Below are 15,718 nucleotides of genomic sequence, written 5' to 3'. Positions count from 1 at the left end.
AGCACGATTGTTTCCCGGAACATTTACGCAAATGCACGTAATCTTATTGTCATAGCACCGATGATAAGAATATTAATAAGTAATGCCCATAGTTTGGGGTGATTTTTTAAAGTCCAATATATTAACTATAACAACTTGTATAGATTTCTCTCTCTCTCTCACACACACACACACACACACACACACACACACACACACACACACAGTGTTACAGCATCAACATTCTGTTTCCAGCCACTCTGGAGTCGTTTATCGCGTGCTCACAGACTGGAATTAGAGGCAGGAAGAGAGGAAATGACAGCGTGTACTGAAACATTCTCCTCTTTGGGGAATACATCTCAGGGTCGAAGGTTCCCCTTTCACTGAAGTAGGATCACTGACCCACATAAACCCCTTATCTTTAAAAACTGTGCAAAAGAAGCTACCCTGAGGTTAGAATTAAGGCTCACTCCTGTGGGGGGAGTTAATATAAATAGACCCCTCGGACAACACCGGCTTACAGGGAACACTATCCTCATAGGAGCATACAACTCGGCGTACATGCATGCGTACACGAAACGTGCTCATGTGTTTGTAGTACATAGTATCGCGCAGCTTAAAAAGTGCAAGTATTATCTTTTATAAACATTTTGTTCTCTGCTGTATAATTGCATCGTGTGGATGCAATTTGCAGGTAAGAAATGCTGGTCGAATCAAGCAACGCCTGGTTGAAACGTCTCAGCTATGTGCATGTTGTAATCCCAACTCTTTTTGACCCTCATGGCAGTGATACACAGTAACTTAAGTATACCTGTCCAGGTAACCATGTAACCAACCAGGACTGCAGTTCCAGAGAATATTTATGGGGGGGGGAGCAGCATAAGTGTACAAGAACTAAATTATCCAGGTGCCTGTAGCTGCAGCTACCAATTTCTACAGATAAATCTGTGAGATTTAGGTCATGTGTTATAATGTCAGGTGACAGTCATAAGCCTACAGCTGTGACCCACTGCTGCTCCCTTGTGGACGAAATCTAGAACCACCTGTTATCCAGACCAGATCTGATCATGCGTAGTCTGCCTCCTGTCTTATTAACCCAGCTTTCTTAAAATTAGAAAGTAATTTGATTCACACAAAGAATATAATTAGTTCGAAGAAGAAAAAAAACATCCATAACCCTCCTTTCTTTTCCAGTACTGCTTTTGGGTTACACATACTATATATTTTTACAGGTCTGTTTTTGTTCGGTTTTTGTTGTTTACATATTTGTTGTTTTGTTGTTACGTATACGGTCTCTGGACTGGACAGGTAACCGCTGACCCAGCACCTCAGTTGCAGGTCTGAAATAAGAACATTTTAGAACCTTCTAGAACGGGTCTACAACGAGTAAAATAAGTAAACATGCTGAAAAAAGAAGCAACCATTTTGTACGTTTGTAAATATTTTAATATGTACAGTATATATTTGAATATATGCATTTACTAAAGATTTTGAAATCAAATCCTCTATTTATTTTTTATTTGTATTTTTTTTTGTTTTCAAGTGAAAATGCTGTCGCAATTTTCGTGCGAGTCTTCCGACCTATGAGATTTCGAAGCTGGCAGCTCGCGCAAGCTTATTTCAGCATACAGCACACGGCCATACAGCACACGGCGTCGATGCGACAGATATGGCTATGTCAAGATTAAGATAAACTCTACGAAAGAAATCTCGACAAAAAATTGGAATATTACTAAGAAAGGGAAGATTTCGGGTCCTAAAGGTAGCCTTTTTCATGTGATAACTAGTATATAGGTTGTAGTAAATAACTTGTATAATTCGTGTTTACAGTTGAAGAGGGGGAATTATTCACTTGTGTCTGATAATATATATTTACAGCATTAAATTAGGTACCACTCTTTCCACGAGTCTAGGCTGTATACTAGATGTTAACTGCTTCAAAAGTGGTATTCAGAATATCTCTATTCTCATCATCTAATATCTATATTCTCATCCATGCCTATTTAAAAATATTTTCATAATTTGCTTTTGACTAAGCCTATATATTGTACTTGTACATGATCCCAAATGATTCTGGTATTGGATAAAAATTAGGTTACTCAGATGTACGGACTAAGAAAAACAAGCTTAGATAATGCATTGTAATAAAATATGTTATCATCCTTCAATCACTGTATATAGTGTATCATTGGACATGTGATCTCTGATCGTCTTTAATGCTGATCTTTGCATTTAAATTCTTGTAGCATGGAGCCCATATGTGCCTCAGGGGTGGCTGGTCGGCTCAGGAGTGAATGGGACCGCAGTGAAGGCCTTGGTCAAAACCACAGGGCTCTGAAGTTCCTGGGTCAGGAGTTTGAGTCTCTGCGTGACAGCTGCCTCCGGCGTGGCCGTTTATTTGAGGACGAGACCTTCCCTGCCCATCCCTCCTCGCTAGGATTTAAGGAGCTGGCTCCAGGCTCCGCCAAAACCAAAGGACTGTGCTGGAAGAGACCCACGGTGAGAGCCTGTAGGCTGGTAGTTTGCCTCAACCTTCCCTTCTTGATCCACACCTTACATAGCAAATTCAGCTGAATGACATTAAAATGTATTATTACTTTTCATACTGCTTCCTTCTCCGATTGCTTAAAGATCCCACGAAAACACCTAGAGGATCCAAATGCTAACAGCAGAGATGTTCTGGTCACTTCTGTGCCCTGTCTGACCCGTAGGTCTTCTCTGTGCACTCCAGGAGTTCTGTACCGATCCTCACTTTATAGTAGATGGAGCTACTCGCACAGACATATGCCAAGGAGCTCTAGGTACAGACCGTCTGCTTCAAAACAAAGAGGAATATTAAAGATGTTTTAACTGAAAAATATGAATAGAAAGAAGCAGAAAATGAGTCTTTAATTAACCAATTAAATTATTTTTATTTCTGACTGCAGTTAACAAAATTGTGATGATTACTGTGTATGCAGTTCTAGAGGTTGAAATGAGGAAAAACACGTCCTTTCCAGCCTTATAAGTTTTTGCACATTGTTTATTGGCACAGGTGACTGTTGGCTACTGGCTGCCATTGCGTGTCTTACACTGAATGAACCTTTGCTGCATCGGGTGGTACCACATGGCCAGAGCTTTCACAACCAATATGCTGGAATTTTTCACTTCCAGGTACCATACCACACCTCACATCAAAAATCAACAAGCCTTCGTGCGGTGAGGCTCAGTAAGAGCTTTAATATAATATTTCTTGGCCCTCCAAAGATAGTATGGACAACAGACACATTACGTTTACTTGTATAAGGTGTATTACTTGGAAAATATGCTTGTTTTCTCAAACCTAAGCTTTGCTAGTATACAGTGTGGGGTATGTTCAATTCCCTGCCACTCTCTATAGCTCAACACAGCTACATACCCTGCAATGCAGCCCTCCCTCACCACCTCACTAGTTATATTTACAGGAATTTATTTATAGGGGAACAGATACCCTGACTGCCTCAAACCACCCAGTCGGGGCAGAGCCGCTGCCACATTCCAGAAGCATTCGCTTGTCCACCTCGCAAGCCCTTTAAGCCCATTTATGCTCAGTCACTTGGATAGCATTCACAGCATGGCCTGTACATAGAGACCTAATGTGCTAAGTCTGCCGACTAGCATGAGCGTTACGGGGGTTTAATGTGTTTAGGCAGGGCAAACATATTAGATTTGACTAACACTATTGGATCTTTATGGCATTGGGAATAAATGTCATATCAATAGTGGTGTATCTACATGAGTCAAAAAGATTTAACAGGCAAACATCAAATTGCTCCAGGACTACACACCCTGCAGCAATATTCCAGACAGTGTGCAGTCATACTGCAGACTCACACTGGGAAAACTGCCAAGTCAGAATAGTGAACACCAGACATTTTTTTTTACAGCCACAAACCCTGCGATACTAGACACTAAGAACTCTAAAACTCAACATCATGCTGCTGACTGGTTCTCTGATACAAACGTGTGTTTTCCACAGCTGCTTTGAGTTAACTCGGTGTGTGCATTACGAATATCCTAGAAACTGCCTTATTGGTCTGATTCACATTATTCGTAGCAGTAAAGTGTTAAGCAATACTTCTGTTATTCTGCAGTTTTGGCAGTATGGTGACTGGGTGGATGTGGTGATTGATGACCGCCTGCCGGTGAGAGACGGAAAGCTTCTCTTTGTCCACTCCGCCGAAGGGGCAGAGTTCTGGAGTGCTCTTGTTGAAAAGGCGTATGCCAAGTAAGAAGATTCCAGAACCCCTCCAACACATCTGACACAGAAATGCAGGATATAGTGTAGTGTGACTTGTCTATGGTACGTTTGTGAATGTGTGTGTGTGTGAATGGCAGGTTAAATGGTTGTTATGAGGCACTGTCTGGAGGCTGCACCTCTGAGGGGTTTGAGGATTTCACTGGTGGGGTTACAGAAATGTATGAGCTGAAGAAAGCTCCACCTGACATCTTCAGCATCATCAGGAGAGCCGTGGAAAGAGGATCTCTAATGGGTTGTTCCATTGATGTGAGTGAGTGGAAGTTCAAAAGTTCATAATGTACTGCATTAGCCATGACTTGTAAATACAAAAGTTTTTATATCTAAGATATTTCCTCACAATTAGATCACAAGTTTCTTTGACATGGAAGCAATCACCTTCAAAAAACTGGTGAAAGGCCATGCTTATTCTGTTACCGGAGTTGAGGAGGTAAGTAGTAGACGTCTGAAGCAACCAATGATTACTAGTTCAAGTGTAACTCAGGGCTCTTTTGGTTAGGTGGAGTATAAGGGGAACCTGACAAAGCTGCTTCGTATTCGGAACCCCTGGGGAGAGGTGGAGTGGACAGGAGCCTGGAGTGACAAGTGAGGATGGAAGATAAATGGTGACATGAAGTGAAGAACAAATAGATGGGGGGGGGGAGCCAAGAGAAAGAGTTAGATAATGAAGACATTGTAGGAACATTAATTCTGCTTTGCATTGTTTAGCTCGAAAGAGTGGAGTAGCATTGACCCTTCCACAAGGTCACGCCTACACAATCGTTGGGAGGATGGAGAGTTCTGGTGGAGTATCAAGGTTTCATATAATACATTATGGAGAGGCTTCTTTTACAGACCTTACCATTATTATTTAGCTGGATTCTCTTCCTCTGTCCCACTCCAATACATGCATACGAATACATAGGATGTCATTCAGTGATTTCATGAAGGAATTCAGCAGGCTGGAGATCTGTAATCTGACTGCAGATGCACTGCAGAGCAGTGAGTTGAAGAAATGGAATTCAGCCCTCTACCCTGGAGAGTGGAGGAGAGGCAGCACAGCTGGAGGCTGCAGGAACTACCCAGGTACAGGGATTATATGCTGAGGTGTTTTTTTATCTTCATTTGTTGATCCAAGGCACCTGTTAATCCTATTGGATTACCTTCTGCTTCCTAAGCAAAATTCCAGAAGGCACACTAATGAGTTGATCTCTGTCAGTGATTTCGTACGTTTCACTATGCATCCAGCAACCTTTTGGATCAACCCCCAGTATAAAATCATGTTGAAAGAGCCGGACACGGATAGCCAGAATGGCTGCAGCTTCCTGGTGGCATTGATGCAGAAGGATCGCCGACGGCTGCGCCAGGAGGGCAAAGACATGGAAACAATTGGATTTGCCATTTATGAGGTAAAAGGTCCCTTTGACCTTTGAAACTCGCTTTGGGGCAAATGAGAGGAATTGCCTTATTCAAGACTATAAAAGGATTGCCCATGTCTAATTTTGCAGGAGAACATCTTAGTTTGGTGTTTCTATGCTCTTATTTCATGAATAGATCGATTGTTAGCTTGTGTGTTGCATCAGATTTGCAAGCAGGGAAATCACTAGGTTGTGTTAAAGAGCCTATGCATATCCAGCAAAAGCAGTCCATTTACCTTAGATTGTAGATTCAGGCATAGTCATTAAAGTGGCAGAACTTTGCTTGATATGTATTCTGTTTGTTAGGCAATGTTGGCTAAACTATTGTCTTCGGTTTTTGTAAAAAGTAAATTATTGTAATTCTTTTTCAGGTTCCCAAGGAGGTATGGGATGGGTGCTCAACTGAGTAAGATTAATGAAATAATGTCTGATATAGGGTAATCTGAATTTTGGTAATCTGAAAAATCTGACTGCAGCCAGGTCAGTGTTCACTGTGTAGCGTGTTGAGGATTGAGTTTATACTGTAAAACATGCTATTGCATTCAATAACAAAGAGAGGAAACATTTCCTTCATACTGATCCCTGTGTTCTTGGAAGTATCTGGGCAGGGTTGGCGTGCATTTGAAGCGTGACTTCTTCATCACGCACACATCCAGCGCTCGTTCCGAGCTCTTCATCAATTTACGGGAAGTAAGCTCACGTTTCTGCCTGCCCCCGGGGGAGTACATCATCGTCCCCTCTACCTTCGAGCCACAGAAAGAGAGCGACTTTGTGCTGAGGGTCTTCTCTGAGAAAGCCGCAGACTCTCAGTGAGTACTTCTGTTCGCTTTGTTAAACCTTTGTTCGTTTTTAAAAATGCTGGCATCATGACAAACGATTTAGTTCATGCAAAAGTACAGGACGAAGTGCATTAGTGGAATAAATCTTAGGGAAAGGAAGAAGGTCACATTGGAATTTACGGCAGTTTAATGGAGGAAAATGGTCAGCAACAAGGCGGCCAATAAACCTGCACTCTTTCTAATGAAGGGAGCTGGACGATGAGCTGTCTGCTGACCTACCAGAGGAGGTATGTTCTGGAGCCACTGCAGAGGTGTGTCCATGCTAATCCCAAACAGTCCAGAAGGAGTAGCTGTTCTTAAAAGGTGCATTCTTCCACTACTGTAGGCTGTGCCACAGGAGGGTGAGATTGATGATGCTTTCAAGGCCCTTTTCTCCAAGCTTGCTGGGAAGGTGAGAAGGAAGAGAATGTAGAGTCATGGTGTCCCTCGGTTTCTCATGAAGTTAATGCACATGTAGCTGACTTCAACTCTCTGCCTCTACTGGCCTGCAGGATATGGAGATTGACGTGCCAAAGCTTCAAACTATTTTGAACCGTGTCATGCGCAAACGTGAGCACAGCGGATCCACTTAACTCAAGAACATCTCACCAAATGCTGGATGCTATGCTCCACAATAGTATCTCCACTCACATACACAACAAACTTTACTACGCTTTAAAGCCAAAAAATTAATGTAATTTATTAAGATCATCATGTTAAATATTGAATTTGAAATAAATTACTAAGCTCTTTTCTTTCACAGACAAGGACTTAAAAACGGATGGTTTCGACAAAGAGGTTTGCAGAAGCATGATCAACCTCTTGGATGTATCCTTTTATCTCCTAAACATTTTAGTATTTTTAGTATTGCCTTTTTCATGTCTTTTTATTTAAACACTATCTACTTCAATCCAGTGTCACCTTGACAGAGCTCATGCAGACAACTGGCAACGGAAGGCTGGGTTTAACAGATTTTCATGTGCTTTGGGAGAAGATTAAGCGATATCTTGTTAGTGACTATTACTCACCTTTGTTTGGGGTTGTAATTAATGAATGTGTGGCCACTCAAAATTCATCCACCCTCTCTGTTAATTAATTTCCCTTTTGATGTTTTCTTGTTCTTTTTATGCCATAATGAACATTATCTCATCCCGTTTAGACTGTGTTTAGAAAATTTGACTTGGACAAGTCCGGCACGATGAGCTCCTATGAAATGCGGTTGGCACTAGAATCTGCAGGTACTGATATCTCATCAGACTAAACTGCATGACCGATGTAATAATCAATATCAGTTCTCAGAGGTCAGTATCTACCTTATTGCTGTCATGTTCCATGTCAGGCTTCAAGCTGACTAATCACCTGTTCCAGTTAATAATCCTCCGTTATGCTAAATCAGACCTGAATGTGGACTTTGATAACTTCGTGGCCTGTCTGATTCGCCTGGAGTGCATGTTCAGTGAGTATCATTTGCAGTGTAACTCCGTATGATGGATTCATTTAGGATTTTGTAGAATATGCAGGGATTCGTCAGATGTGCAGCATGATTCAAAATGAACGAAATGTTAAGTCTTGTTTGTTCTTGCTGCCTCTCCGTGTTGCCAACAGGAACATTTAAAAACATGGACACGGGTGGAGATGGCGTGGTGTCCTTCAACTTTGTTCAGGTTTGTGTCATTTAACAAAATGAATTATATTTGCTGCCTCAGCAAGCAGCTCTGATGTCATTGTGTCTTGCTGTCCTTCTGTTTCTTCTAGTGGATCTCCCTTACCATGTTTATCTAGACGGATGTCTTATCTTCACTGCACTCAAATCCTCCCTCGGTTCGTTTTCTTCTTTACTAAGTGCCTTTTCTACACCTTCTCTCTCTCCCTCTGTTGCACCTTTACCAAAGACAGGGCTCTATTAACATTTATTATTGAGTTTCTTTCATTATTCATATTTTTATGTTAGCATGTGTAATCTAGCATGTGATATTAAAGCCTGGTGCACCAGTGAAGGTTAATATACTGGACCTTAAAAACTATTCTTTTTTGCTTCCTGTGCATTTTAAATGAATGCCTGTATCATTTTGTCATTGTATGGCAAATATTCCCTTAAATGAATAAAACAAGTAAGCCAATTTCCTATTTGTTTTTTATGGTTCCGTCACATTCGTGGTCTAAACAACTCAAAGAGCTGTGGCCCGAATGCATTTTAGGCATGTACATTCATACTATATCACACTCGTGTCTTTATACAACAGAGGGGACCTTGGGTAGCTTTGCATTTTGGATGCTTGTTTGGACGAAGCAGCTCTAGTACCGTGTGCCATATTACCTTCTTCTGCACATGTGTTTCTAATAACTGCAGGCAGTAGCAACAAATGCACCATAGCAGATGGCAACCATGCCCCACTTCCTCCCCAGAACACACATATTCCCTCATGAGCAACATTCTCTGACATTATCCTCTTCCACAAAACTAAGATTTCCATTAGACATCTCGTGAAGCGTTCTATGTATTGGTAGAGACACATTACATACATAGCGCACATAAATTACAAGCCATTTTGCTCATTAGTACATATCTAATGGAGTCATTTAGCTTGTTAGTACATATCTAATGGAGCCATTTAGCTCGTTAGTAAATATCTAACAGAGCCATTTAAGATTTAAAACTATTGTCATTAAAAAAAACACAACAGTCTTGTAAAATAATATCTTTACACAAGTTTAAGAACAATAAATAACATACAAATATACATAACGACAGATGTTGCTATTAATACACAGACTGTTTTGATACACTCTTACATGATCATTTACCAACCTACATGGTCTTTTGCCACGACCCAGGAACCTGCAGCAGCCAATCAGGTTATTCCAAATGCTACGCCAAACCTGAGGACAGAGCTCTTCTGGGTCTACACTACGGGTGGCTTCACCAGCTCCTAAGACCAGCACAAGCTTCTCCTGCCACCTGCTCACCATGGTGCTTCTTTCTGATTGGTGGGGTGGTGCTAAGCCCTGCCTCTACGTGCTGCTGTGGACAGAGCGCCGGACATATCCAATCACGGAGTGAATGGGCCAGGTGGTCTGTGGCTCCTAGCCGAGGGCCAGTCCCTCACTTACAGGCATGTTGATGTGTGCAGTGAGGAGTGGGACACTCTTCCCTTCTCTTAGCACAAAGACCTGAAGAAAGAACAGGGGAGGTACACATGTAATACAATGAAGGGTCAGCTGAACAAGTTTCAGTGCCCTAAATGTATAACTCAGCATGGAGATCTCACTTTGATGATGTCTGAGATCCCTTTATCACTCAAGCATTCCACGAATGTGTCAATGGGGTAATTTAGCCCTGGAACCAGCAGGGGTATCTGCAGGCACAAGCACAATTGGCAAAAATAACAAAGCAGTTCTTATGCCTTCAAGCCATTAACCAGAGGTGGACAATCCAGGTTCAGAAAGTAAAAGTCCTCACCAAGATTTTGCTCAGGCTTCTTGGATTGTGTTGATTCCACTAATTGTACCTGAGTTGCACTAATTAGAAAATCCAGCAAGCTTGAGTAAAACTCTTGATTAGGAGTTTTCCTTTCTGAATCTGGAATGTCCACCTCTGCTATTACCTTCTAATAAAGGAGAACAGCAGAGCTAAGAAAGCTTACCTTAAAGAAGGCCCTCCTCATGCTGTATAAATTGTCATCATATAGGAAACTGACAACTAAATTCATGACGGGGCGGCATGCCGCTGTGTTCTGGATGTTCAGAGTGAGTTTGAAAGATGGGCCTAAGCCTTGAACCTGAGGAGAACATGACAAATGTAAAAACGTGCCTTATTAAGATAAATGGGGGAAAAACGTGTCGCGCAGAGAAATTCCGACTCACCACAGCATTCATCTTCAGAGGTTCTGTCAGGCTGGCTGCCACAGGACTGAGGCTGGACTCAAGGGCTTTGACGTAGGCCCTGGCTGCTGCTAACCTCAGCCTACTCAGGTCCATTTGGAAGGCTCTGTGCATGGCTATGAAACCAAAGGAAACCTCATTTCAAAGATGTACTGAACCATCACTGTAGTTTAAGTTCTGGTGATCAGAGTTCTAAAATGGTTATTGATCACTTTTATGAACTTTTCATTCAATTGCTTCTGATAACAGCTTGGAGACTGGGGGCCTGTGTGCGTTGGGAGGCAGTACATACCTACAGCATTCTCCCTCTCTCTCATTGTTTGGTCCACATAAAGCTTGGTTTTCTTAGGGACGTTCAGACGGATGCTCTGGGCCAATGGGGGACCAGGGGCGGCGTCCCTTTCATCAAACACGGCTGTCCTCTTCAGAATCTTCACAATCAGACCCCCTCCTGCACAGCACATGCAAGCACAAAAGAACAATATCCATCAGACTCAAATTATACAATGGTACAATAACGAAGGTTATATAAAATATTTAATACTTGTACAGTCTGAATACAGCCTAACTTGTGTGACAAAGACATATTTGTGTATAAGAATCCTACTGACAAGATATGATGAGATAAATTAAGATGCAGTTCGTTATTAAAGGCAAAATCAGTGTTTCATTTATATTGTGATATTCCAATATTCAATAGGCCAGTTCAAAATTTCATCTAAACACAGAAATAAAGGTATTGCAAATAGTTTAAATTCTGCTAAAAGCCAAACTGTACAACATTCATGCGACAGGATTTTTCAGCTGAAGGCTCGACACCTTTGGTAGTCATTATTAGGGTGCCATCCTCTCGACCATAACGTCCAAAGCAAATGCTGCTCACCACGTCCTGTAACAGCAAAACACAGAACACGCTGGCTAAGGAACATTAAAAAAAAAGCCAATTCTACCCAAATCTCAACAAACAAGCAACAATAATCGCCAGGTTATTTGCGCTGAAGCTTACCGGGGTCTTGATAGTGCTGACCAAGTTCTTGTCTCTGTACACATGCACTTCGCAGTTGGCCAGGGCCACTAGCACAGCCTGGAAGCCTCGTGTGGGCAGATCCAACACTGCCATGGTTGTGACAGGGGCGGGCAGGTAGGCCGTCCATAGCTTCTTCCCCTTCAGTAGAGGACAAATGGTCAAATGCTGGGCTTCCATCACCTGTAAAAGCCTTTAATACAATTAAGGTCTCTCCTCTGTCGTCACCCTGAAAGACCTCCAGCACAGATATTACTAAGTGGGTGACCAAGTGGGTGTTTGTGGGAAGGAGGTGAGACCTTCTGAGTGTAGCTCTGAAGAGTCTCTTGAGCACAGCCCACCACCACGTTCTTCCCCGTCCTCACCAGCCCAACGGGGTGAGAGGACAGCTCGATGCAGTACTTGGGCTTTGGGGAGTCCCTGTAAAACACCACATATCAAACTGGACATTCTTTTAGGAAATCGTTTAAGGAGACGATGTGTCAAGTCGAATGTAACGCTTTCCTCATTGCAGAGTATGTCTGATTGGAATTTGTTATTTAGGCAAGATCCAGTGTTCCATTACTCTTGATCCAGTGTTCCATTACTCTTCAGCAGCACGCTCTGTGCAGTGTGATCGCTCACATACCTTCTGAGTATATAAATGCTCCCATTGCGACAGGCTATGATGATTCTGAATTCGACATCAAATTGACCAGTCACATCCATCAGCGTAGGGACACTCGGAAGGGACATCTAAAAAACGTTAAAGGTCAAATCTGCACAGACTCAGAAAACATGAAACTGACCTTTTACAGACCAGCACAAGCTCAATAACTGCTTTGTATTATTTCTAACATTTGAAGGCAAACACCATCTTTTTTTCTCTTCAAATAATTTAAACCAATAATTACAAGTATAGTGTTTCTATTATACTCCAGAAACACTAGACCAATAAAAATGTGCTAACCTTTGAGAGAATGGTGAAGGCCTCTGGGTCCAAGATGTAGACATCTTGACTCTCTGTGCCGACCACCAGGCAGCTGACTGCATCATCATCTGCCATGTTCCTTTTCAGCGTCCCAATGCATGTAATAACTGTCTGGGAGCACACAAAACTATTAAACTATTAAACCCAGTGGTACTGCATTGCTTGCATACATATGTGCATGTGCGTGGAGAAAGCTCACCTGTCGGCGTATAGGTTGCTGCTTGTGAAGGTTTACATAAGACTCCATTTCCTGTTGTTCCAGCATGAGGAACCTGATAATGATACAATGTTACACTCAAAACAGGCAACTTACAGAACAGCTAGCTTACATTCTGCAAGCTGAAGAAATGTGAGATGTTAAGCAGATATTAGTCAGCATTACCGCAGTGATCTGACTGAGAGAGGGATGTCTGCTTTATCCCTGCAGAAAGGCAAGAAAACACTTGAGTTTAAAGGTCTGCAATTAAGGTTGTGCCCATTTTGGAGCTATTCAAATGAAAATGTACTAGCTTGCAACTTTACGAAACTCACCTTATACTCTCTAACATTTCTTTCAGACTCATTGGGTCGATCATATCCTTGTGAAAGAAACACAACCATCGATTTAGCACAAAAGCCTGAATCAGCACTGTAAGACTGCATGTGGAAATAAGACTTAGCTTAGATTAAAAACTGACTGAATTATTATTCGAGTGATTTATCCATTTGGAGGGAGCTGGCACAAGTTAGTAGGTTTAACTGAGCATGTGCAGCATACATCTTCATTAAACCCTGGTGAATGCCCATCTTAAGGAGGAATGAATTCAAAATCTTGGGATCTTCCCAGCTGTGCACAATCTCCACCTGCCATTTTTAGTCACGTATGAATATGAGACAAAACACGACACACTTGCACATGCACAGCCAGACAGATCACTGTGACGGAAGCCTTGCTCACTTCTCTAGCCTGACTCCACACATCCTGCTCCAGTGCGTTGACCTCCAGAGTGGGCAGAGTGAACTTGAAGTAAGGCCGCATGTTCTTGTAGATGTAGATGAAGGGGCCAGAAGCCACAGCGATGGCTGGGGTGCGGGGCTCATGCTGGTCCATGTGGAAGGATACCAGGCCAGTGGGCAAGTCCAACAGTGTGTTCTCACTCAGCAGCCCAGTACCACGGTACACCTTGAGCTTCATGTTGCCTGCCCCGGTGCCCAGATCACCCACCACTAACTAATCGTAGATGCACATACAAACATCAACGAAAAGCATAAGGAAAAATAATAATAGGTGAAGGGAAAATTCTTTCAGTTACTCAGATTTACACTTTTAACATTTCAAAGCAAACACAAACAACACGCATGTAGTTAATAGAGTAGTAGTTAATAGAGACCCACCTTGTTGTCACCATCTCCATGCAAGTCTGCCAGAGCTAAGAAACCATAGCCATAATCAGCCCAGCTCATTCATTCCAGATAATTTGATTTTGCCAACATAAATGCATGTAACACGGTAAAAACCTCAGTACGATCAAACTCACCAACGCATGAGGAAAAAGTGTATAGGCTGGCAACTGGGTCATAGTGTGCATCAAGCCACTTCGAACCAGCCACCACACTAAGAACAACAAAATAAATGATGACATATCAAAAGCACACCAGGCTTATCAGTTCCATATTTTACACCTCTTTACAGTTTTACAATGTTCACACATCTGCCCATTAGTTTGCTGGCTAACTTAGTTCAAGCTAATGCACCAATCGACCAAACTAACGTGAGCACGAGCGCTTTAGCCAGCTAGCCTAGCTAGTTAGCTGTCTGCTAGCTCGGGTAGCTAGCAGTTTCCATAGACTCACATTCATTTGCAACCTAGCTAGCTGTTTTACTAACACATTAATTGGCTAGTTTAACTGGTTAACTAGTTGTCCGTGTCCGGTTAATAACAATAATATCTGGTAAAGTTAGCCAGCTAACTATTGAACACAACTAGCTAACCGGCTAACGAGCGTGAACTCTTGTAAACTGCTAACAACGATGCAGGTATCCCTTAAGATAGCTACTTTACCTGTCTTTCAGCTCCATATGGACTGAAGACACGCTAGCATTGATATAATATCAATGTTAATTGCTCCTTGTGGTTTTTATGTTTTATTTTGGTCTATCTACGATTTAATGGAGAACGAAAACCTTGGATGGGTGGCAGGCGACAATTCTTTCATAATCCCTAGATCGGCTTGCCTCCGTTTCTATAGCAACAGCATGGGAGGAGCGTGTGAGCCAGCGTGATGTAACAAGACCCCGCCCACTGCTGCAACTGAGGCGAGACGATCACAAGAGATCTGGAGGAGAAGTTGAATCTCCATAGCCACGATAATGGAAAAGTTCTTAACAGCATTTTAAACACATGTTTCAGAGAACACTGCATACGGTCTTTTGCAAATTTGCGGACCAGTTATTGGTTAATCAATGTAAAAAATTACAATAGCATAATTTGTTTGTTAACAAATATGGTTGTGGGAGAAACAATGACTTTGGTAAGACTTTTATGTGATTATCATTCATGTGATTGATCATTAATCAGACTTTATGTGATTATCAGATCTTCAAAAGAGTCAATCCTCATGTATTAACATGTATAATGAATACATTTTCATCATACTGTATTTTCCAAATGCTGAGTATTCTCATTGAGGGATTATTTCGCTTGTCCTCTATTGTCCACCAGAGGGAGGCATACACCCACCCTTCAATTCACCTTTCTCTGAGTCTAGCCAATCCTAGTTTTAATATTTTAACTACGTTTATTTGAAATTATTTAATTAATTGTTTTTATAAATAGTACACTGGCTTTACTTTAGTTTATCAACCTTAGCTAGTTTATCAAATCTTTGCAATACTAATACTATATTAAAGTCAATTTTACACAATTGATATTGAATATAATTTACATTAATTTCACATCATGATAAATAACCTGCCTGGTAGTGGTTTACCTGTTAATCCACTCAATAAGGCCGCCTTCGTGGGCATGCCCTAGTGTCATTCTAGTTTCCTGAATGCCTGGTCGTTGACAGATGTTTTCCATTACCTAAGCCTTGATGTTTCTCATCTAATCACCATGGATCGCTGGGCATGCTGAAATGATAGAACTCTTAGCAGCTGCTGTACTGTGATAGCACTCTGGTCACAAACTGCATCTGTCGCTTTGTAAAGTTCTACAAGTTGAAGAGCTGCACCAGGAAATCTCTCTATCCATAGGGGCCCTGGACTGAAAGGATTAGGGAACATTTTAAAATGGCTCAGTTGGCCCCAAGCCAACCTGGAAATTGCATTCCTTCTTAATATCAGTAGTATCCCCTTCTCTCAGTGCCAATGTGCCCACACAGCTCTTTGCA

General features: G+C 41.9%; 2 protein-coding genes across 5 annotated transcripts; one reads left to right on the top strand and one right to left on the bottom strand.

Annotated features, from left to right (window-relative positions):
• The first annotated feature begins 581 nt into the window (after positions 1–581).
• Positions 582–9,444, top strand: LOC143481370 (calpain-1 catalytic subunit). Of its 4 annotated transcripts, XM_076979370.1 has the most exons (24): positions 1,090–1,406; positions 1,523–1,741; positions 2,226–2,478; positions 2,711–2,780; positions 3,014–3,132; positions 4,092–4,225; positions 4,336–4,504; positions 4,602–4,685; positions 4,755–4,840; positions 4,964–5,038; positions 5,160–5,320; positions 5,483–5,643; positions 6,024–6,035; positions 6,250–6,461; positions 6,679–6,718; positions 6,817–6,882; positions 6,983–7,040; positions 7,234–7,298; positions 7,411–7,479; positions 7,630–7,708; positions 7,810–7,926; positions 8,076–8,134; positions 8,226–8,291; positions 9,306–9,444. In XM_076979370.1, exons 3-23 carry the CDS (start codon positions 2,227–2,229, stop codon positions 8,250–8,252), a joined length of 2,115 nt encoding a protein of 704 aa, XP_076835485.1. In that variant the 5' UTR covers positions 1,090–1,406; positions 1,523–1,741; position 2,226; the 3' UTR covers positions 8,253–8,291; positions 9,306–9,444. The 4 variants fall into 4 exon arrangements, with proteins under 4 accessions (XP_076835484.1, XP_076835485.1, XP_076835483.1 ...); XM_076979369.1 differs by lacking the exons at positions 1,090–1,406; positions 9,306–9,444 and adding an exon at positions 582–673 and having other exon boundaries at positions 8,226–8,590; XM_076979368.1 differs by lacking the exon at positions 9,306–9,444 and having other exon boundaries at positions 1,091–1,287; positions 8,226–8,590.
• Positions 9,445–9,501: 57 nt separating this feature from the next.
• On the bottom strand, positions 9,502–14,579 carry bbs1 (Bardet-Biedl syndrome 1). The gene is made up of 17 exons (XM_076979371.1): positions 14,389–14,579; positions 13,864–13,940; positions 13,721–13,755; positions 13,284–13,556; positions 12,878–12,924; positions 12,729–12,767; positions 12,546–12,618; positions 12,326–12,457; positions 12,005–12,111; positions 11,676–11,796; positions 11,359–11,517; positions 11,172–11,241; positions 10,645–10,803; positions 10,335–10,468; positions 10,115–10,249; positions 9,740–9,826; positions 9,502–9,641 (listed from the first exon to the last, which is right to left on the bottom strand). Exons 1-17 carry the CDS (start codon positions 14,403–14,405, stop codon positions 9,555–9,557), a joined length of 1,752 nt encoding a protein of 583 aa, XP_076835486.1. The 5' UTR covers positions 14,406–14,579; the 3' UTR covers positions 9,502–9,554.
• Between the last annotated feature and the right edge of the window lie 1,139 nt (positions 14,580–15,718).

The sequence above is a fragment of the Brachyhypopomus gauderio genome, chromosome 18 (assembly GCF_052324685.1).
Source record: "Brachyhypopomus gauderio isolate BG-103 chromosome 18, BGAUD_0.2, whole genome shotgun sequence".
Taxonomy (NCBI): Eukaryota; Metazoa; Chordata; class Actinopteri; order Gymnotiformes; family Hypopomidae; genus Brachyhypopomus; species Brachyhypopomus gauderio.
The sequence above is the reverse complement of the archived record's forward strand: the minus strand, read 5'-3'. Positions and strand labels throughout refer to the sequence as shown.